A 24,519-nucleotide genomic window follows, 5' to 3' on the forward strand; every position below is an offset into this window, starting at 1 on the left:
TGGTGTTACAATGACTATACTACAATCATGAAAATAATGACAAATGTCATTACCCAGCAAGAGCAGGACAAGGACTATGTCATGTCCTTATTTTATTCCATTTTAACTTTGTAACAGGTCAATAAACTAGGCTTAGTTGTCCTCATTTTACAGAAAACACAGCTCTCCTGTCGGCACCATTCTCTGCACACAGTTGGTGACACAGGGATTCTCCCTGGTTTATCACAGGCCCTTCAACCAAGGTCTTAAGAGCTAACCTTCTACATCTTGTTAAAATATGTTTTCAGGGAGTATAAATAGGACCTATTTGGGAACTAGTTTGGGGAGACGTTTGGTGTTCTAATTAAGTTAGTTTTGATGAATGAACTCATCTAACTCTTCTTGCTATGAATAGAAAGTCAAGAAAGCTAAGGATTGCATTGAGATTCACTAAGAAACCGGTGCTTCTTGGGAATCTGGTAGAGAGGCTTACTTTTGTAAGTGCTTAATTTATTTGCAGTGCCTCTAAACAGAGCTTGGTCATGAGAGATAGGTTGTCTTAATACCATTTTTGTTTGCTTGTTTGGAGGTCTTTGCTCTGATCACTGTTTTGAAAACAGTAAGGTGTTCTTAGTTTCCATCAGAGAGAATCGTTTCCTGTGTTATCACTTTTATGGGCACAATAAACCATCAATGAGGCTATATCACTGGCAACAGTTTTCCAAACTGAGTGGTGAATCACCTCTCATCAGTTACATCTCTAAACTTAGTAGCATCAGCATAAGGAGAAGGTCGTGCAATATCTGCCATTCACAACATTTATAGAACACCTCCTCCACAGCTAGTTCCTCCTTTGCTATAATTTTCAGTTTCCTATTACATGTCAATGATTTCACTTTTTCAGATCTTATTTGACTTAGCGTTGAAATAATGCCATGAAGTGGGGACATGGGTCTAATACTCTATCTTAATCCATTCTCTCTGTAAGATTTATGTTAATACAAAATGTCATTTCCTCTTTAGATAGGGTTAAGAAAAGTTCATTGACAAATTAAGTCAAAGCTATCTTTCAGTTCACAGTATTTGGAAAAAAACATAGCCATCTCCAGTTTGAGTTGAACATATTTGAAACTGAAATATTGACCACCGTCTGTTTTTTTGGGGGGGAGGGTGTTGCTGGAGATTGAACCTAGGGTTCCATGCATGCTTAACAAGCACTTTACCACCCAGCTGCATCCCAGAGCCCAGCCATTCCTCTTCCCACAGTTTTCTTCCCAGTTTTCTCGTACTGCAGAGTTCCCTTATGCGGAAGGATTCCTTGACTCTACCACACTGTCAATATTCAATACCATGTGTCAATGGGCATTAATGAAAACTGTGTCCTTAAATGTTAAACATTAGATTTGACATTTGCAGTCATAATAGGGATCTTATATTAAAAGCATAAATATTTCAGAAATGGTCTGTAAAAACCAATGTCTCAAAAATGGCAAGTTCTTGATATTAAAAGAGGGTTATTGAACGTTATTTTCAACTGTTGAAAACCACTGAATTTGCTACACATTTTCCCTTTCTTAATACAACTAATATCAGATCAGATTTGCTCAGAGTAGTGACGACATTTTTCCTCTTCCAATTGCAGGAGGAATTACAGGGCTTTGAAGAATGGCAGACGAACGGAAAGATGAAGCCAAGGCACCTCACTGGACCTCAGCTCAACTCACAGAGGCGTCTGCACATCCACATCCACCTGAGATGAAGGACCAAGGTGGGGCAGGGGAAGGACTTGTCCGAAGCGCCAATGGATTCCCATACAGAGAGGATGAAGAGGGTACCTTTGGAGAGCATGGGTCACAGGGCACCTATTCAGATACCAAAGAGAATGGGATCAACGGAGAGCTGACCTCAGCTGACAGAGAAACAGCAGGTAACCAAGGGATCCCTGCTCTGTGCTTTGTAGTCATTTTTGTCTAAAAGTGAATTAATTTGCAGTGTTGATCCCCTTTCACTAGTACTAGAGCTAAAATTTCAGTCAAGGAGGAGAAACAGATACCAAAATGGGAGAAAAATCATGGCAATTAGCCTGACTTTCCCCAGACTAGTTGTATTCTCAGTCTCATTTTTCTGCTTAATTTTTACTACTTTCATTTGTATATGCAAATGGCTCAGTGTATGCTTATTTTGTTAAATAGTCTCGTCATTTTAGCTCATGAAAAGAAAACGTTAGTTTCTTTTTGATTCCCTCGAATAACATTGAACTTAAATTCAGTGGATTGATTAGCACATTTTCTTTGGGGGACAGAAGAAATATAAAATCTAAGCCTCCAAAGGAAAAAGCAAAAAGAGAAAAGAAAGGAAAGAAAACAAATATACATGTATGGATATAAGAACCATTTCATACTTCCTCAGATTTTTAAAAGAAGTAACAAGCAGATGCTTGAAAGACAACATTAACATAATTTACTCGGAAACACATCTTTTCAAAGTACGATTTCTGCCAGGAGTTCCCTTCACTCTAGTGGTATTATCATTAGTGCATAGCCATCACGTAGTACCAATGGTGTAGAGAAACATTAGCCTGCGCTAAAGTGTTCTTCATCATAATTTTCCTTTTTTCTGTAATTCAGAATTTAATGCATTTGAATTCAGTAGCTTGCAGAAAGCAACCTGCCCCCCAAAAGAGTGAGCCAAGTGCAAGAAGTAAGAAAGGCTGTCTCCTTCAAAATCATCCCTTGCTTATATCAAGATTGGTTTTCTATACTCCAGCAACTAATTTGCAATACAGAGTGACTGTACATTGTCTTAAAAAAAATTTGCTTAAGGAAGAGGGGTAGCTCAGTGGTACAGTGTGCTTTAGCATGCACAAATCCTAGAGTTTGATTCCAAGCACCACAATGCCCATCCATATATACATATATAAATATATATATATTTAATATATGCTAATATATGTACTAATATATATTAAAAATATATTTATATGTGTATTTTATATATATGATAATATATATTAAATATATGCTAATATATATGTATTTATAGACATGTATATATGTGTTAATATATACATATTTAAATTTTAATAGGGAACCATAGTAGGCATTTCAAATGATAGAGGAGAAATTACACAAATATGTAGTGTAAATTTTAAAAGTCCACTAAGTCAACAAACTCTTGATGAGCATTCTCTACACACAAGGTACTGCATTAGCCCCTATTCCAGGATGTAGGCAAGAAATGGTCCTTGAACTTCATGGATCAGATACTTTCACAGCAATTAATTTGAATAGAGAGCACAGTGTGTTAAGTGCTAAAAAGAAGTATGTAAAGGTAAAGTTGAAGAGGGATTGTTTCTGTTTACTGCCAATATTTTCAACTTATGGACTGCCAAACATATTCACAGGGGTGCAGTGAGGGTTTTAAACATCCAAGGGAAGCACAGCGGTGCTCAGCCTCTAACACTGCATGAACTATTAGCTCAGCATGGTTCACAGTTTCAAAATTACATCACCCCTTTGAAGCCTAGGAATCTCTGCAAAGTTGTATTCTCAGAAACTGCTCTGCTAAAAAGCACGTTCCCTGCAGAAACTCACGTGGAAAAGGAGTTGAGAAGCTATGCAGTACTCAAGAGGCCCATACGATACTCCCTATTTGCAAGACGTTCTAGTTCAGAATGAAACAAAAATATTATTTTTTCACCTTTCTTGGTTATAGTGAAGATTAAAATAAGATTATAAAGTATATAAAGTGAATGGTCCTAGAAGTAATAGCTATTAATTACCATTAATATTGGTGGTAAAGATGGTATTATTGAAGACAGCAGGCACTCTTGACCAAAGAATATTGTTCTAGTATAATATAACTTGATGAGGGTGGGACTTGGGTGTCAGGAGCACCAGCTAAAAGGATGTTGAAGGGATGGCGTCATGAGGGGATGAGGGCATGCTGTAGCATATGGTTGTGAAGAAGAAAAGTGACCATGTGATAGACCAAGATTTTTCTCATCATCCTGTCTGGCAGCACCTGACACAACACCTGCAAACCTCAACACAGGTATCAAGTGAGTGAATGAATGAACATACAAATACAAAAGGAAGAAAGGCCTTTTTAAAGCAATCAGAAAACCACTGAAAAGTCTAGCTTTGTCCCTTGGATGCTCATCAGCTGACTCACTGACTTCTCTGCAGGCTTATAATGCACTCTAGGAAAAAAAAAAAAATTGTCTGTCCATAGTGTGTTTGGTCATGCAATGGAGGACCAACATCATTTACTATTCCATTTGTTTTTGAATCTTATGGAAGTATTTAAGAGCATCACAGATTATCTATGTTCCAGGTCAGTGTGTCCTTGCCAGTTTCTTTGAGAAAATAATATAAATTAAGAAGAGACTAACAGATGTTTCTTTCAAGTGATGATTTCAGGAACATTCAGAGTTAATTTTAAAGTCAGCTCAACATGTATCAAGTGAATCTCATTTTGGAGACATTGATTGCAAGGGTTTTATATGTATGTTCGTAGTGACAGGTAGTAAATCATCAGCTGTGGGTCATTAGAGTCATGTTTTCAACCAAACTTTGGGTGATTTTAAGCTAACTTCCCTCTAAATATAATAGGCCAAGTATTGAATCCAGAAAATATGTATGTGTGTAAAGTTGTAGGAAAAGGAAAATATATAATTTTGTTTCTTCAGATCTACAAAGAATATTCTAGTAATAAGTTAATGTGCAATTAAATTTCTCTCCAAACTCTAGTTTAATAAAATAACAATTCTTATCATTGATGTTTTATAGATAACTATTTCATAAATCATCTAATAAAAATCATCCAAGTAAAAGGAAATGATTTTGAATCTCAACGATGGCCTTTAAAAATGCTATCCTTTGAGGACACAGACTTTGAGATGATTCTTTTACAGAGAGCCCAGCAGCTATGAACCAACCCATTCTTTTATTGTTCACATTCAATCTCAATGTACTGCATATTTTTCTCTGTAAAAGACAATCCTCAAGACACTATTAACAGGGAGCACTTCCCAGTGACCTCAGGTCCCCAGCTGTATGTCATGGTGTCCAGGTCATTACTGGTTGAGCCTAAAAATCTTTACTTTCCTTCTTTGCTGTAGTCCTCTCCTCATTTTTAGAAGTAAATCTTTCCCCACAATTGTTTCTTTTTATTCATCTCTATACACAGGTTTGCATGATCCATGAGTTGTAAGCACCAGGTCTTCCTTCCCTGCCTTCCTTCATGAAGGTAGACCTATTTCGCCCAAGGTTCCTACCCTGTTCTCCCTCATTCACCCTTTTCAATGTTCATTTTTGTTTATGGACCATAATTATTTTTAAGGATTCAACTTATAGTCAACTCGTTTTTGACCTTTTGCACTGAGACCAGGTTTGGGGGATCAGGGAATGATAGAAGGCAGTATTTTAAATAGCATTTCTTTACATTTCTTACTTTTTTAGATTTTTGTCTCCTTCCATACAACTTAAAGCTAGTCCATAGAAAAATAAGTAGAATCGTTTTCTCTTATCATTAAGTATCCCCTGTTTTTTGGTGTGCTGGTATTGAACCCACGACTCATGCTAAGCAAGAGCTCTACCACTAAGCCACAAGTCCAGCTCTAACGTATTCTTTATAAAAGCCATGACACAGAAGCATGAAGAAAGAAATGTGAAACTATTGTGAATCTAGCCCCTTAGGAAAGCTCTTGTTATATTAAGGCCAAACCATCATTTTAAATTGTTTTCCAAAGCGTGAATAATAAGAGTAATGGCTTGAAATAATCCCTTCCTCTCTTTTCCACTTTATTGAAGAAAGCAAGAGGAATGCATTTGGTCCCTACAGAGTTCCAACTTGGAGTGACAATTAGATACCTCATCTTTTAAGTTTCTTATCCAGGAGCAAGGCCCAAACTCATATTAGAATTCATATTGAAATAACATGGTGTTGCTTACAAAAGGGCAGAAGAACTGATGGATAAAATTTGTAAAATTTTGACTGGAAAATCATTTTAGAAAGTGGAAAACAAAAAAGTAACCTTTCAAATGGTATTTTAAGGACATGAAACAGCAATTAATTTTTGTAATCTTTGTACACATGACTTGGCAATGTGGCTGGTTTTCACTCCATTGAGTTCTCATTATCTAGTATATCAGGTCCTTTCTGTACTGTATCTGTTTATAAGATCATTTTGAATATAGCATCTTCTGATAGCAAAAACTAGAGTTTGCAAACAAAGCAGTTCTGTATTTCTTACCTTGCTCTGGAAAACACCATCATTTCACTGTTACTCACTTTTCAACTCTAGAAGGGCAAAGATATTCTAATTCTCTATTCATCCCTCAAGACTTGCTTAAAGAACTATTATGGAAATACCATCAGCCCTCTGTCTCTGTGGCTTCCACATCCACAGATAAACCCAACTGTGGATCAAAAATATTTTTAAAAATTTGCATCTGTACCAAATATATATAGGCTTTTTCTTTTTTATTTTATTTTTTTCTTGGTACCGGGGATTGAACTCAGGGGCACTTAACCACTGACTCAAATCCTCAGCCCTTTTCCATATTTTATTTAGAGACAGGATCTCACTGAGTTGCTTAGTGTCTCACTAAATTGCTGAGGCTGGCTTTGAACTCACGATCCTCCTACCTCAGCCTCCTGAGCCACTGAGATTACAGGTGTGCACCACTACACCTGACTCTTAGACTTTTTCTTATTAATATTCTCTAAATAATACAGACTATTTACATAGTATTTAGTGTTACAGGTATAATATGCAAACTAGAATTTAAAGTATATGAGAAAATGTGTGTAGGTTATATACAAATATTATGCCATTTTATATAAGAAACTAGAATAGCCATAGATTTTGGCTCCTATCATTAGGATCTTCATTTATGAATAAGAAGGTTAATGCACAGAATGGTTATATAATATACCCAGGGTTGCACAGTAAGGGGAACTGCACTGTGACCCCACATACTCAGGAATCCAGTACCTCTTCTTTCTTCTGAACTCTCCTATCCCTATGAAGTGGTGTGGGACTTTCTCTATAGTTCATAATTTATTTGACTATATTAATGTGCTGCCTATTTTGAAAACTTTCAAGACTCTTTTGGATGAGAGGGTTTTTTTTTTTTTTTCTCCTAACTCCCAGAATAAATTTTATAAATGTCAGGATTTATAAAACTGTATCAGAAAACACTAATGGAATCTGCTCATTCTCTATCATAGTTGTGGAAAACATGACAGAAAAGAGGAAGGGACCAGGAAGATGACCTTTCAGAGTCCTCCCCTTGAGAGAGGATCCAGGATCACATGATGACCACCAGAATCCAGGCCTCTTACCTCGCAGACAGACCAGTGCTCTTTCCATGACCCATGTGCAGATTTGGAATAGCACAGCCCCTTGCAGCAGTTATCTGCTAAAGACAAAGAGGACGGTTCTTCTATTGCAGCATCCATGCACCCATAAGCATGGCATAAAATCAGAACTTAGTCTCAGTTTTTAGCCTGAGTGGAGAAAGAAAGGAGGCAGTTCTAGGATGTTTCTAGATGCTGAAACACTGAGGTTTTAAAATCGTGCTTTCGTGATTTTTGACTCTCCTCAAGTACCAGGCTCTAAACTTTAGTAAGAAACACTAGTCACAGGGTAGAGTGGTTTTGTGAAAGGCTAGGTTATCTCTGAGTCAGTGGAAAGTTTGAAGGTCATTTCTTCCATTTATGCCCCATGATTCTCCAAGATCCCTTTGTTTTCCCAACATTTGGGGCATGCTCTTTAGGTCTACTTCTTGTCCAAGAGCTGGGTTTCTACAACCTGGTCCTGCACTTTAACATCCACATGACCAAAGCAACCCAGCAATGGGGGGCTTAGATAATATATGTTTATTGTTGCTGGTGTTATCAACAGAAGCCGAAAGCATGCTTGAGGAAAAGTTTGGTACCTCCCACATGCAAAGAGTAGAGTATGCTTTAAGCTTCTCTCCATTCCCCTTTTTCAATCTTAGAAAATTCGTACTGCCTTTTCTGACTCTTCTCCTCTCCTGCCTCCATTGCTAGATTCAAGATCTACTAATAGGAGTCAGCATCCCACTTAAAATATGACCTATTGTTTATAATACCTCATCAAAATTTATACAGAGCAAAATAGTACAGAGCCATTTCTCCTGCAAAATGACTAAAGCCATCCACACCACCCCCAGAGGCAAACAAGCAGGCTAGTCTAACAATACAAGAGGTTGCAGGTTTTCTTTTCCTCGTTGCCATGCCAACCACTCATTGCTCTGGCTGCCATTTCCCTGCGCTCTGCAGTGAGAAGAGTGTGCAGAGCGGAGTTATTTAGCATTCAAGGGTGCATCTGCAGAAAACTACACAGCCTCACTGCGTAGCATCTGGGCCTGGCAGCACCGGCAGATGAGGACAGAAAATGGGCATCTTTTCAGTGTTTTCCTTCTGAAGGTTAGGCATTTGGGGCTAGAAAGAGCGAGAAAGACAAGGATTGGGTTTGTTTTTGTTTTTGTTTTGTTTTAAAGGCAGTTTCGTGAGGTTTGTATTTATCAACTTTGCTTTAACCTGTATGGTTTCTCTACCAAATGAATGAAGCAGGTTTGGATATCAGCTCCTCTCAAAATATGTGACTTGTCTTGTTGAACCTAATTCAGTGCTAACTTATATCTTTATTATCATAAAGAATTGTGTCTGTTGCTCTTGATATGGAATGAGCTTGTATATGGCAGGTATTATCAGCTACAGCTTTTGATGTTTTACAAATGAAGTTTTTTGTTTAATATATGGTAGTTCATCCCATAAAATCAATCGTCTCTTCAAAGTCAGAGTAGGATGACATTGTCATAAGCCAGTAATATTGAATCAAAATATGAGGACAACTTTGTTTCTCAAGACTTGTGTCAATTAAACCAATGACTCAACAAATTGAAGGATGATTTTATTCCTTGGAATTTTAATTGCCTACAAACTCTTCAAGTTATGAAGAGCAAGGCTCTAAACACACTACAATATGATATTTTAAAACTAAGGTTAATTTGCATATACATTTGCTCCCATGTATGTTCTTGAAGAAAATGCCTTCCATGCACTATGGAAATCAGTCTCATCTCTTGTCTTGCTTTCTGCTAAATAACAATCACAAAACAAGCACTAAACTAAGTATTTTTATCAAACTCTTAGGCCCACTGATACTTTGAAAAATTACTTTGATGAATTTGATTCTTTTTAAAATTTTTTTTATTTGTTCTAATTAGTTGTACGTGACAATAGAATGCATTTATACATTTTGGTATATCATACATAAGTGGAATGTAATCTCTCATTTTTCTGATTATACATATTGCAGGATCACATCAGTCATGCAGTTATATATGTACATGAGATAATAATGTCTGTTTCCCTCTACTATCATTCCTACCCCCAAACCCTTTTCCCTCCCTTCACTGAATAGAGTTACCTTATAATTGAATATGATTCTTATCTATGCAGCAACTTTGGGCTAAGAACCATTCAGGTGTATTTGTACAAATTATTCTGTGAGGATTGTTTTAAAGCATAAACTTAATTTAGTTACCATTGCATTTTTTTTACTTGACCCTTCCCCCAATCCTGTGTTTTCCAAGATCATACAACTTTTCTCCTCTTCAATTAGCTGTCATCTTTTGCCATATTTTTCTCTTAATGTTTTCCAGTTATCTGAGGTTTAAAAATTCTCTATTTAAAGGAAAAATCCTCAGTTTATAAAATCTTTGTAGCTTTTAGTGAAAAAGATGACAATAATCAGTAATGGAAGTGAGTTTTATGGGATTCATTTCTAAATTTCCTAAGCATTTGTTTGATCAGGATTACACACAGACTTTACTTGTCCCTTGTTATAGTATTTCTGAGTATTCTCTCCTTCAGAAGAGAACAAGGGAAAACAGGGAAAAATTTTGATTGCAGTTTTGAACAAACAAATTGCTCAGGTATCAGAAGAATATATTTATCATCAGACTATAGTAAGTTTTTGAAAAGTGTGGTTAAAATGTACATATCTGTATGTATAAATACATGAATATATACACACTAATAATATTGCTGTTTTATATTTGTATGTATACATACATATGTATGACTTTTTTGATTATATTGCTAGTTTTTGTCTGAGAAAAATATTTGCCCCTGTATGCCAAATGCCACCTTGAGTCCTGACTTTGGGTTTGATTTTATGGCAGTCAGGAGGTCACCAAACAGATGGGAGTGTGGAGCAGTTTTCCCTCCTGTCTTTCCTCCCCGAGCTACTGAGACGCATTGACTCTGCTTCAGTGGTCAGGCCTTCCGCTCTCTCCTCCTCTCACACTTCACTGCTCCTTAGCACATTGCATAAAGCACGTGCTCAGACTGTCAGGGGAGTCTGGAAGTGCATCTCAGGAGCAGATGAGCGGAACAACTGGTGCTGCCTCGCAGACCTGGTAGCATTGTCTGACCTGGCATCCTGAGTCCTGGGGGGAAAAGACACTGAACCGTGTGCTGCTGGCTCACCGATGAGTCATCATTCAGCAGCACTCAAAAAATAGTTCAAAACCAGCCACGCTGATGAGCAGAGAGAGGGCAAAGCAGACATCCCGGGCTGTCATGCAACTGCTAACGAATGCGCAAGTGCTAGGTGATTATTTAGAACACGGGAATGAGCGTGGAATGTCTTCATTTCCAGTCAACTTTAGGATACTTAAAACTTAGGAAGGCCTTGGGCAAAGGTAGATAAGAAGGGAAGAAATCAGACGCAGAGAAAAACCATCTTCAGTAGAGGTGACTCAACTTCAGCAGCCTGAAAATTAGACTCATTTTTCTGTCCAGATTTTCTATTTTGAAGCAGGTCAAGACCCCACAGGCACATAAACCCCTCTGATTCTTGCATGCGCATCACCAGCATGACTGTTCAGTCTTCTTATTGCACTAACTTCTTCCCTTCTGTGACGCAGTTACATTTTACTCAGAGAATGTGTGGTGGTCACATGCAGCATTGTGCAACATGTGATAGAAAAGCATTTTGGAAAGTGCAATCCTACCAAAAAGGTTCTCAAAAGTCCACCATCAAAGGTGCAGAGTATCTGCTGATCTGATCATCAAAAATCAGCCTCTTTTTCTCCTGAATGCGTACCATGTTTAGATCCTGCTAAATGCATTGTTTATAGTGAACGTTCACCTGGGGTTACTCATTGCTTATTTTTATCCCAATCACCAGATTGTAAATACTTTGAGGTAGAAGTAGTGCTCTATTCATCTTTCTGTTCCTTTTAGCATATAATTCAGGGCTTATTTTCTATTGTAGGCACTAATAAATATTTCTTGAATTAATGTAGAGACCTAGGATCCATATACAGTTTTGGGAATGGAAATCACATAGATAAAATGGTGCTACAAACATACCAATGTGAGCACTACATTAACAGGAAAGGCTGTGTTAAAAAGGAATGCTGGAAATGAAGACGCAAATTGAGGAACTTCGAGAGGAGGCTAGATTCCATGTAAAGACTGTAGGCTGTTGGTTGGAACAGACAGGAATTAGTAGGAACCCCAGAGTACAATAGTGAAAGGATATAGTGGAAGACTTGAGACTTTCTGAAAGTGGGAGTGAGCTTTGGAAGTGAAGAAAATATGTCCCTGACCAAAGATAGTGGAAAGACATCCAGAGACTTTTCTTTCTTTCTTTCTTTTCTTTTCCCCTTTTCCTCCTGCTCCTTCCCTTTCTCCTTCTCCTCCTTTCTTCTGCTCTTTCCCTCCTTCTCCTCCTCCTCCTTCTTTTCTTTTGATAATTATGAAAATTACTGAACAGAAAAGAATATGAGCAATCAGGATAAATGACCTGAGCGACATCTAACAGCAAAGAAACATGGAAGTTGAATAACTTTTCACGTCCATTCCTGCAAAATCAAGTTCAATGTAATAATTGTCCTAGATTGAAAATGCCACTAAAAACATCACAAATGGAACTCTAAACTGCATGTCCTTTTGGCCCTCTGGCTATGAGGATTGCCTTTGCTGTTCTGGGTCAGGAGCTCAGTAAATCTCATTTCTGATAAATGGACAATCTGAACCTTACAGCAAATGGATGTTCTATGTCATGGACTTAATTATCCTCCTTTAAAGGAATAAAGCAATATTGTCTTGGAGAGATGTCATGTACTCTATTTTTGAAGGTCAACCTGAACATAATATCATCAATACCTTTTCTTTCCCCTCTATTTCATATCTGAATCTATAAAAGGATTTTCAAATAGTAAGTTTTTTAGGTAGTAAGCAGCATTTCCATACTAAAGTAGTAGGGAAAATATATACATTAACTAGAGGAAAATGTTTTGATTCAATTAGGTATGCTTGTTTTGTCTCATTATTTTAAAAAGCTTCCCAAGATTCATAGTTTTCTTTTCTTTGGTATATCACAATAAAAATGCTTCCATTTATATTTTCTAATTCTAATCATTAAGAATTTCAACATTTAAAAGACTTCTTATCAAAAAGACCAGTAGTAAAAGGAGTAAGAATAATGAACAACTGTTATTTGATAAGTAATTAAAAATGTTACAAGTAAATTCACTAAGTACTTTAACTCTTTATTATGTTTTGTATCTTAAGGACCAAGTTCATTTTTATCTGTCCTTTAAAATTGGCTGTCAAGTTCTCATTAGCTTGAAAAATAGAGATCTGTGACTAAAGCATTGAAAAGATTGGACTGGGGCTGAAGGTACAGCTCAGTGGTAGAACACTGGTATATGTGAGACCCCTGGTTTCCATCCCAGGCACCAAAAGATGAAAAAAAAAAGAGAGAGAGAAGAAGAAGATTGGAATAAACTTGTTATCCTTGGAACTTTGCTGAAACACAACATGAATACTGACATAAGGATAGTGACTTTTTCCATTCTTCTCCTGTTGTTGTTAGAGTTTCACCATGTTGCTCATGGTTGGCCTGGAGCACCTGGGCTCAAGGGATGCTCTTACCTCTGCCCCTCTAGTTGCTGGGACTAGAGGCACACACCACTGCACCATGCACAAGTGACCCTTCCTTTCTTCTTTCTTTCTCTCTTTTTAAATGCACTAACTTGACATAGAATCACAAAACATGTAAGATATTTCCCCCCAGGCTATTTTTCACCTAATTCTTGTAGGTCCTGACTACAGGAAGAAAAGAAACAAAGAATTGAGTTGGAAGCAGATATGGCAGTCACTACAAAAAATCACATTTTAGGAGGAAAAGTTCATTAAATTAGGATAACAGTGGCCCCCTGCCTTCATCAGTAATTTTTACCATCAGCTGAAGAAAAAAATCCAGTGCTTTAAATCCTTCGTGAGCCACATCTGATTTGTACATTTGATCCAGATCTACTTAAAACAGTGTTCAAGAATTTGGCTGTTTTAGAGACGAGTGAGATTCCACTGCTTAAGGTTGAACTAAAGTTATGTTAGCTGATAATTTAGCATCTTATGACTGGAATCACTGGATAAATTTGAATTTAACTTTTTAAGGTAAAGAAAAATACTCTTCCAAAGTATGCTTCATTTTTTAAAAGTACATTTAGAAAATATTGAACATTTTTCACTTTTTATAAGAAATGTTTGAGTCTCCTGAACCTTGAATAATGTTATTCCAACTCTCCCCTGTGTTCTCTGACACAAGTGAACGTGGAAAACCTACATAAATACAAGTGTTTTTCTTCACAGATTGGTGGGGAAAATGATAATTTCTAAGCATGCTGAAATATTTTAGAGACTATCGATTCAAATGTTGAGGCATTTATTCTGTATGGAATTTCAGATAAGACATTTTAGTTAGTAAGTGACTGTATTAAAACCATACTCTTTTTCACTTTTGATTCCCACCTAGTCACTGCCACTGTTTTGTGCTGCTTTTACCAACTCTCAGAGAGAGAGAGAGAGAGAGAGAGAGAGAAGAAACCACAAAGTCCCCTAGCTTCATGGAGTCTTTATTTTTACAAACAATTTCTTGAGGGAAATTAACTCAAACTACAAACTCCTATGAAACATTTTTGAGTGGTAGAAGGTCCCTGTAAAGCTTGTGAAGGAGTGATGGATCAACTAAGAAAAGGGAATGAAAATGAATCAGAGAAACCAAACTAGTTTTAGTAATATTCTTAAAATCAGGAACTGGTCAGTGACTTCATAGTCAGGCTGCTGTATATGAAATATTAAAATGGTTATTTTGTTTTGAAAAACAGAGGTCCAAAGCTAGGAGTGTAGCTCAGTAGCAGAGCTCTTACCTAGCATGAATGAAGCCCAGTGTTCAAACCCTAGTACCATATAAAACAAAACTGAAGCAAACGAGGGTACAAATCCTGATTCACAAAATTTTCTTATATTGTCAGGAAGTAAACATATGCTTTTACACAAATCATCACTGCTAATTTTCCTACAAAAATTTCAGAACCTTTCTATGAAATCTGATTTCGCATATTCTCCAGAAGCTCCATATATCTCCTGAATAGGATTTCTGCTTCTCATGCCAAACGAAGCTCAGTGTTTATCAACGGAGTCTAGTGCATGGCTATAATAACACCTGCCTATCTGGGACCAGCAGGAAGCAACTTAGGAAGTAAATAAAACATGTCATGAGCACTTTTCCACCCACTTCCTCAATGCCATCTTTTAATTTTCTACACGTCGTCAATGGTCACATGCTCATATGCCTGTCTCTCTCCTTCAATTCCACTGCAAAGCCCAGTTGCCTTTCCCTGCTGCCCACCTACCGGGATAGCATTCTGTTCTCCCATTTTTAACTTTACCACCTCACCAAAATATATCTACTGTTCTCTTTCTACAGGGTTTCTACAATAAAACAACCAGAGCTATTTTAATAATTAGTTCAAGTTTAATACTTCTAGAGACCATTTATATTCTGATATAAAACTTCAGTGTCTTTGAGAAAAGAGTGAATATGTTGGCAGTTATAGGTATAAAATAGATGGCACCTACACTTTATTTCTAGAGGCATGATTGTTATTGATGAAAGTCAGGATACAGAGGACAAATACAGTAATATAAGTTGAAAAACAAACAACATTGAAGCAGTCATCAAAATTGTGTTTCAACAGATGTCTCAGAGATATTTTCTAAAGTAGGACTGATGTTATCTGAAAATTGATGAATATAATTTTAAGGTTGCTATTACTTGCTTCTTGTTTGTCTTGCATGATGAACATTTCATTTGTTATGGTTAGAGAGAAATTCAGTTAATAATATTTTCCATGAGATACATTCATCAATTCGGAACACAGAGAACCATCTTCATTTGACAATATTTTTTTGGCATGAGAAAATGGTTTTTAAAAACCTACCACAGTTTTTACTTTTTAGTATCATAGTAACATCAAAAGTAATATTGGGCTTTGCAATTCTACTTAAAAAACGATCTTGTGGGAGGGTAATGGGGATTGGATATAACTAAAGTATGTTGTATAGGAAGAAAAAAGACCTTGCCAAGTCTCTTTACTTTGCTGCTCGTAGTTTTAGCCGAAAGTCTTCATCATCAGTTTTATTTGTTTCAAATTTTTCCAATGAAGCTATCTTCCTTATGGTTTTATTGTGACTTTTATTTAACTTTTTATTTAACTACATTATTAAGTAATAGTAGAAGGATGGCTTGAATATACACCGTTCTTCTCACTGTTCCTTTTTTCTTTTTCACCATTGATATTTTAGTTTTCAGAATTTCATAGTGTGATTAATTCCATTGTACCTTCCCCCATAAGAGTATTGAGAAATGGCTCTCTGGTTAAATATATTCAATTATAATTTGAAAATTATAAAGAATTATTATGTCTGTGTATAAGTGACTTAAAGACTGTCAAGTTCCTGTAGGTGCTGGTGCAAAGAGAATTTTTGTGAACAATATTTTATAGAGCTACAATGACCAAAATAAAATAAGCAGTAATAGACAACTGCTTATTTAAAACATTCACAGCTTATGAGAGAGACTTGCTAAGAAGAAAGCATGTAAGGTTGGTCTTTTTGCTGCAATTTGCACAATTGTTTCCAGAAATGTGTTGGGACAGAAGCTTTAAGTAAACTGTATTTATGCAGAAATCATGTTGGCCTGTCCATGTGCTGATTAAGCGTACTCTACAGTGTATTGTGAACTAAATGATTTTCCCATCTCTTAAATTCCCTATGCTTCTAGGTTACAAGCTTTCCAAAACCTTGATGCAGTTATGCTGCGGATAAGATAGAAGCAAACATGGTGGCTAAGCTGTTGATCTTTACCATATCATTGTAATAAACATAGGTACTCCCTAGAAGAAAGATGTGTGCTTACAGGTCATTGGTAAAGACTGTTCTTGGTCTAAGAGAACTTATTTTTCTCAAGCGCGTTCAGTGATATTTTGGAGGAATCTAGAATTTTTTTTCATGTTTCCATCTCATCCTCTCTTTATGACATTTCGACATTTTACAGCTATGGAAACATTAATTTCTTCAAAAGAAACCCTATCCTTATTATTGGTGTCCCAGTCATTTGAGGTATTCAAATACAGATGGGACTTTGGGAGCAAGGAGAGACCCTTATGTGCATGAGCACTGACACACTCGCATGCGCGCACACACACATACACACAAACACACATACACACACACACACACACACACACACACACACACAGGTTGTACTTTGCTTTCCCCTCAGTTTCTGTAAGGGTCAATGTAGTCGAGGTCTCTTTGTTTTGTCAATATTTCATCTTTAATGCTGATGTCTTGTGCTATTATCCTTTGGCAACATGATTTTTTTTCAAGACCTAAAAGAGAAAATAATACTGTTTCTCACATATTTTCAGAGTAGTGTAATTATAATCATTTTGACAAGATGCAAAACTAAGCATTTCAAAATTCCAAAACCATTAGTCCCTCAGTGCCTAAATGATAGTGTTCAATTTATTGATAGTAAAACTAAAAATTTCAGAGGGGCAAATTCCCCCATGAAATTTATCTTTCTCAAATTAATCTAGATCAATAAAATAATACAATCTGACTTAATTAGTAAAGGTTTACTATAAGGACTACAAAACAATACAAAGGTGTATTTGTTACTATATTGAAAGCCCCCAGCTTCACTAGTAGCCAAAAACTTGAACTAGTACATGACAAACATAAAGATAGCTTGGGACTATATTCACTTACTAGGGTTTTTTGGCTTAAATATATGTTTTTCTCCTATTTCCATCTGGGCCCTTAAATTTAGAAGCAAAGCTTCCCAGGAGGTACTATTTCTGATGTATGGTTTTCAAAATTACTTTTAACTCCATAATGTAGTGTCCTCAACCTATGGTATCCTGCACAGATGATGATGTTAGTCTACTGTACCTTCCTCCTTAACGAAATTTAAATGCTAGGCCAGTTAAAGTTCTAAAGACTTCCCTTTAGTATGTTCAGGTATAATCTAAACAAAATGGTGAATTTCAGCACATAGGTAGGGAACAAAAAAGAGAGGGGAAGATTGTCTCTCGATCTTATGATTTTAATTGTAATCATACACTCACAATCCTAATCCACTAATTTGCTAATACATTTCATAAAAGTACTGTATGAGTGGTTGTGGAGAAGGTTTCATCAAAACCTGTGACAAAAGCTTTCTTTTTCTTTTTTTTTTACAGTGTGGGTGCCAGAGATTGCTTGCATGTGGTAGGCAAGCTTTCTATTATCCTATTCTACCACAGAACTACAGCCCCAGCCCAGCTACTGGGAAACCTTAAAGAACAAAAACAAATCCTGTCCTTCACAACATTGCCCCCACCTTTAAACACAATGTGGGTGTAGGAACACCACGACTTTCTCTGCCTTTGTATCTCCCCATGACTAAGCATAGCTTCATTGTCTATAGCAGGTGTAAAATACATTCTCTTTGATTTAAATTCATATCAAAAGTGAACTTTGGGCAGTCCCTCCTTATCTTAAATGCATTTATCTTTGCAAGCTAACTTTATCTCAGGCACATTTCCCCCATGAGCTAAATGAATCATTGTTTTCATCTCTGAAGTCATAGAAGAAATCTTTGGAAGAAATTGCTAGTAGGCAGAGTTGGCCACTGTGACCATTGGAGATCATTAGAAGCCTGACTAGGGTGGGATATGCCAATGCTGGCCTCTTTAGTTAATGCAAAAGGTGCCAGGGAAACAAATAACAAAAACCCCAACAATCTGCTCTTCTAATTTCTTTCATCACTGTTGATTACAGGAAAGAGTTTCAGAGGAGCCATTTACTCTCCAAATTAAGCCAGGAGTAGAATCAAGGGTCTTTTCTTCTTTCCCTATTTTTGTGAATTTATCTAGGGTATTTGTTTAGCAGAGCGCTTCTGACTACACAGTGCTTTCCTTGTTGACTAGTTTCCATCAGCAGCAGCAATTAGCACTGGTTTCCTAGGCAACCATTCTGTACCCTACTGAGAAAAACCTTTTCTTGACAGGAGCATTCTGTCTCAAATTGTTTTGTTTTCCTTTTTGCACAAGTGTATGGTAGGCTTATTTGTCATTTCTTTTAACAAAGCATTATTATGCCTGTGATTCTTAAAAGCAGAAACATTTACTGGCTTTTATATCCATATGGTTGAATTTACTGTCAATGTATCTTACTTTGCTCTTAACAACCTGAAAGAAAACAACAAAAATATGTTCTCAGGCCCATGCCAACTTGCTTGGGTTTTGTGTTCACCATCTAATTGGTGAACCTTTGCATGTTCTAGTAATCACAGCTGGTCCTGATAAAAACCCAGAGGGTACACATTCAAAAACAAATTTCTGGGTCTACCTATAATGTCATTCATCACTCAGAAGCAAGTTAGAATTTGTAGAGCTATTGAGAAAGTGTCAACCCCATTGGTTTTGTTATTAATCAGCCACACTATCTGGATAGGCTAATATACTGAAATAACTAAACTAAATATGTGACCAAAACAGGGCCTGAGCCTGTCCTTAAAATTGGACATGATCACCTCTGCGACCAGAAGGACATTGCAGTGGTGTAGTAGGGGTCAACCACAGAGAAAAAGAGAGGGCCGCAGCGGCAAGGCAACACGGAGCAAGATTTCATTTATGTGCGTTTGTCATTAGGTTTTAAATCATCAGTGGCCGGAGATTGTTATCTTGCTGCTTAGGCAGTGGTTGGATATTTAAGAAGGAAGTATTCCTTGGGAATTAAAGAATCATATCAATGCATGACGAAAACTTTTGATACTTACCCAATTTGAATGAGCATGTGACATGTTATTTCATATAATTGTTGCAGCACACCAAAAGTGAATAGCATTTTTATTCCCTCTCAGATGGGGAGTCTGAAGGTTAGAGAGGTTGTCCCTGAACCAAATCTCATGGCAGAATTCCATCCCATGTTGCCCAACACCAGAACCTACTCTTACGTCAAATATTTTTGCTACACTGGGTCAATCAAAGTGATATCTAAAGGAAACCAAACATTGCTTTTGTTCATTATTTTGACAGTTTTCCCATCTTATAAATATGTGAATTAAATAATATTGATGAGAAATAAGTACCCAGTATTCAATAATTTTGTATAGCAGTCTGATATTTATTCATGAGTTAAGGGAAATAAAAATAGCTAAGTGTGATGACCTTTGGGTATTACCAAGTAACTTTTGTGGATGAAAACATATCTCAGTGTATTGTACCTATTTACTTCCTCGTGGGCTTCACCCATGTATTTCCCCAATATCAAGAAAAAAAAATGTTTCTTTCCAGAATTTAACTTATCTACTGAGGACGATTTTGGTACTCTTTTTCTGAACACTGAGCCCCAGATTTGGCTGAATTACACTTTTTACTTTAAATTGCTTATCTATATAATGATGGTGTTATTACTCTGTTCCCTGGATTATATCTTTACATTATTCTTGCTTTTATTCTCATACCAGTTACAAGATGAATTTGATTCATAAAAGTTACCTTTACTGTTTTTCTTCAAAATGATTACTTATTAGATTAATTCCAAGTCATAGTTCCTTTTTTCTTAGCCATGACCTGATATTACAGCCATGGTATGAGAGATGTTTTTCAGTTACTTATAGAAACTGTCTCATAACCATATTGATAGTAATGATAAAAAAAAAAAACAAGTGTATCAAGTTAAATAAAACTAGTTATAAGGTTATAACTGTAATGCAAAAACTATTGTTAATTACTTTAAATCCTAACATTTACAAAATAGAAAACATAAATATCACACCCACTCCTCAACTAAAATAGTTTCTTACATAAACAAAAAACTATTCACTTCCAAACAATTTTTAGAATTTCAAAAGAAAGATAACAGCCTTTCACAATATCAAACTGCAAAAAGCGGCAGTGTTATATGTACAGTTGTGAAGATCGATGGTGCCTACCAATTATGTATAATTAATAATTCACCAATTTATGTATAATACAGTTATCTTTCAACAACTAGCTCCTGTTCATAAATTTACATATATATTTAGAAGGAAATAAAACAGAAAGAAGAAAGGAGAAAGTTAAGCAATGAAAAATGAAAATGTATTCTAATCTCTTACCTCCAAGAGAATTTTTCCTGTTGTGAATTGTGCTTGGGAGTTGACAGGGTGACCCTAGCTTTTGAATACCGTCTAGAAGACAATCCAAAATTGGGACTTGCAGGCAGAATCTCAAACAGATGGTAACCTAGGGAAGTGGGTAGGAGGTCAGAAAACAAAAAGCAAAGATAATATTTGCTTTCTTCATAGATTTGTCTTGGAAAACAACATAGCTTGGTCATCAACATAGCTATCAACATCAACAATAGTGGATTTAGAAGTTTTATCAGAGGTAATAATAATTCCTAGTTGGGCTGGACCCTATTGCTCTTCAGTGTTCTTTCTTGAAAGTAGAAATATTAAGATAAAAAGTCCAGAAGAATGTGGGACTAGGGCAAAATAAAAGCATCTTGGTGAGAACTATCCAGAAGTTTCCCTTTTATTTGAGCTCCTTGATGTGCCAGGTATGTTATATGGTTACATAACTAAATCCCCACACAACCTATAAGACAATTACCATTATTTCCATTTTATGAGTGAGACAGTGAGTTTGAGTAAATTTCTTAGGGGGAAATAACTAATAAGTAGCCATGCTAGAGTTCATACCATGTTTTTCTGAATAAAGTCCATAAAATTTCCTCTGATTTACCCTAATAAGACAGTTATGACATACATAAGTAAAGAGATGATGAATGGTGAGTGGGTGGGTAGATGGATGGATGAATGGATGGATGGATGGATGCATGGAGGCATTATATATATGTATGATGAATGAAAATTTTAAGATATACCTTATAGCCTTCACATTTTATTTGTGTGTGTGTGTGTGTGTGTGTGTGTGTGTGTGTGTGTGTGTGTTGATGGGGATTAAACCTAGTTCCTTGTGCACCCAAGGTAAGCACTTTACCACCGAACTACATTCCCAGCCTACATTTTTAATATTTATAGATCTGATTTTTGACTGACTTTTGTTTGGTACATTTATCCTTAATCTTCCCTGAACTTACCCAAACTCTGAGTGAATCTGCTCCTTTCCCAAGAACCAGATATAAGGATGAAGTTCACCCACAAGATCAGCTGATTAGGCCTGTGTTGGGAGAAAGCCATCTTTTGTTCTTGTTGACAGTCTTTGCTTAGAGAAATATTGCAAGTTGCCTGGATCAATTGAAATCCCAGAACAATCCTATGCTGTTTTCCTAAATTCACTGTGAAATTTAGATTTAAAAATATATTATTTCCTATTTGAAAAGATTTAACAATATCATTCTTCCAAAACCTTGAAGATGTCAATAAAGCCAATATGAGGTGGGCACCCACACAGTCTGTTAGATTATTCTTAAAATGGCATTTTTCCCAATCTATTAATTTCTTTTAAAGAAAAAAAATATATTAACCAATTCTTCCAAGATTGGGTTGAATTATTTTCTCATATTTTGCTTTAATTTGAAGAAAGATAAAATTAACTAATTCATAAGCCCTTATTCAACTGTGACTCTCAAGCACATTTTTAAATTAGTATTCTCTTAGACAAAAAAAATAATAATAATAAAATTCAAATTTCCTACAACTTCCCATCTAAAATAAACAGTATTGTTTTGCTGAAACTAAATTACCTCTCACCATTGAGATGTGATACTGGCAGATAAAGTGCATTCTGTTTAGGTTGGATGGATCTATATTGGCTGGAGACAAGTAAACATTCAATTCTCCCTTTACTTGTCTCTATTCAGACTATTTTAAAAGCCAATTCATGCAGTGACCCAGGATGTTATTTGATCTATACTTCTACAAATATGCTGTTTATGTATTATGCTCACCTGTTATTTTTTATTATCTCTCAACATTTAAAATAATTTTCAGTGTCAAAACTATATTCTAAACACAATATCAAACAAAAAGACTGAAATAGTGTAGCATTGCTCAGTTCTAATTTGATTATATAAACCAATAGATATTTGTATTATGCTTATTGGATTATCTTCCCAACCTAAAAAATGAGTAAGCAAGTATCCAAGACCCCAATTTAAGTACATCAAATTCTTAAACAGTAATAGAGTGGAATAATTTGAGTGTTTTTATGTTATACTTATTTTAAAAATATTTTTAGTTGTAGATGGATATAATACCTTTATTTTATTTTTTTATCTTTATGTGGTGCTAATGATCAAACCGAGCACCTCACACTTGCTAGGCAAGTGTCTACCACTGAACCACAACCCCAGCCCTGTTATAGGTATTAACTTACATAAAGATCATGAATAAAACTTTTCATGTTGATTTTACTTTAAAAAAAAAATGTGTTAAGCATTCAGTCTGGGTAAAGCTCCATGAGAGAAGCTTAAAGAATTACAAATATAACAAAGGAGAGTTCTTGACTTGGGAACTTTCTGTAGTAGGAGAGATAAATATGTACCAGCACAATTTCATGTAATATGTACTTAATGCCATAGAAAGATAGTAAGGTTTGCTGGTTAAGTGGTACATGCCCATAATTCTAGCTACTTGGGAGGCTGAAGCAGGAGGATTGCAAGTTTGGGGTCAACCTCAGCAACTTGGTGAGACCCTGCCTAAAAAGAAAAAAAAGAAAGAAAAACAGGGATATAGGGCATGTAGTTCAGTGGTAGAGTGCCCCTGGGTTCAATCCCCAATAGAAAAAAAAGAGAGACAGAGAGAGAGAGAGGAAGGGAGGGAGGAAAGGAGGGAGGAAGGAAGGAAAAGAATCAGCCTCCTACCCCACCAAAAACAAAGGAAAAAACCTAAGGTTTGCATAAGTGGAAACGTAAGTGCAAAAACCCTAAGGTTTGCATAAGTGGAATGATGCAGAAGACATGAGGCTTCTCCGATCTCCCGACTTCTGCTGTGCTTGCATCACTTCTAACAGTTCTCAAAACCCACAGTAATTCTTTTTGTAATATTATTAATTTAGAAATCTAAAATCTGTTTTTAAAATGAATTTGATTTTCTGTAGCCCTTTTTATATGTTATTTCCCATTGAAAATGTCACTTCAGGAGCCTGTCCTTTCAGGCAGTATTCGTGGAAACCTCCACCTGGCCTCAGGACAACACACAGTCCTTGCTCTCCCCCACTTCCCCCCTCACACACAGCATAGCAGTCAAACTTCCTAACGATGCTTTGGTGACTGTTAACGCCATGGATTTGCTTGAAGTGACTGCAAAAACTTCAGTTCAAACACCAAAACTGAACACAAATGCGAATAGAATAATAATGTTTACCTTCTCAATTCTTCCTTCATCCAGTTTCCTCATCTATAAAATGGGAACAAGAAGAGTAAATAATTCATTAAAATGAAAAGGGCAAACAACTTAGCAGAGTGTTTGGCACATAGTGCTATAATTTTTTTTTTTAAATATCACTTCTTTTACTGTTACTGCTATGCATTCCAAATAAAAGTGTTTACTTACAGTGCATCCCTTAAGAAATATGCACAGTGAAGTGGCTAGTAAAAATCAGAAAGTTAAATATATAAAGGAAAATGTAGTCAATCCTGTAATCTGACTTTTAAAATTCAGATAAATTCCATTTATCCAGATTGCTGACCCCCAAAGTCTGGGTTCACTATACTCTTTCATCCTAGGTGGGGTGAGGAAGTCTCTCCAGAGTGGGTGGCATCTAAATGAGTCATCCAGTTAAAAACAGGCAGATCTCCCCAAACCTGCTTATAAATATGCAAATTTGGATCATGAAGCTTAATAAAATTTCAGTGAAGAATATATTATAATTTCATGATCAAAATTATGAGAACAAATCTACCACACCCTTATTTTTTACAACCTGTTTCTACTAGGGCTATAAAATGAGTTTATTTCTTCACTTTTATATAGAGATGGCAAAAAGTTAAAAAGTTAAATTCTATGGATTTTTTTTTTTTTTTTTTTTTTTTTTTTTTTTTTTTTTTTAGTACCAGGGATCGAACCCAGAGGCACTTAACTTCTGAGTCACATCCTCAGCCCTTTTTAATTTTGAGACAGGGTCTTGCTACGTTGCTTAGGGC

At 36.1% G+C, this 24,519-nt stretch overlaps 1 protein-coding gene across 23 annotated transcripts in view; it reads left to right on the plus strand.

The window, feature by feature from the left end:
* Positions 1-24,519, plus strand: part of Map2 (microtubule associated protein 2) — a 282,044-nt gene that overhangs the window by 205,379 nt on the left and 52,146 nt on the right. For all 23 annotated transcript variants that reach the window (XM_047543465.1, XM_047543470.1, XM_047543471.1 and 20 more), the window contains one exon: positions 1,622-1,906. In XM_047543465.1, coding sequence (XP_047399421.1) covers positions 1,645-1,906 — 262 coding nt within the window. In that variant the 5' untranslated portion in view covers positions 1,622-1,644. The remainder of the gene's footprint in view (positions 1-1,621; positions 1,907-24,519) is intronic.

This window comes from Sciurus carolinensis, chromosome 3 (assembly GCF_902686445.1).
Source record: "Sciurus carolinensis chromosome 3, mSciCar1.2, whole genome shotgun sequence".
Taxonomy (NCBI): domain Eukaryota; kingdom Metazoa; phylum Chordata; class Mammalia; order Rodentia; family Sciuridae; genus Sciurus; species Sciurus carolinensis.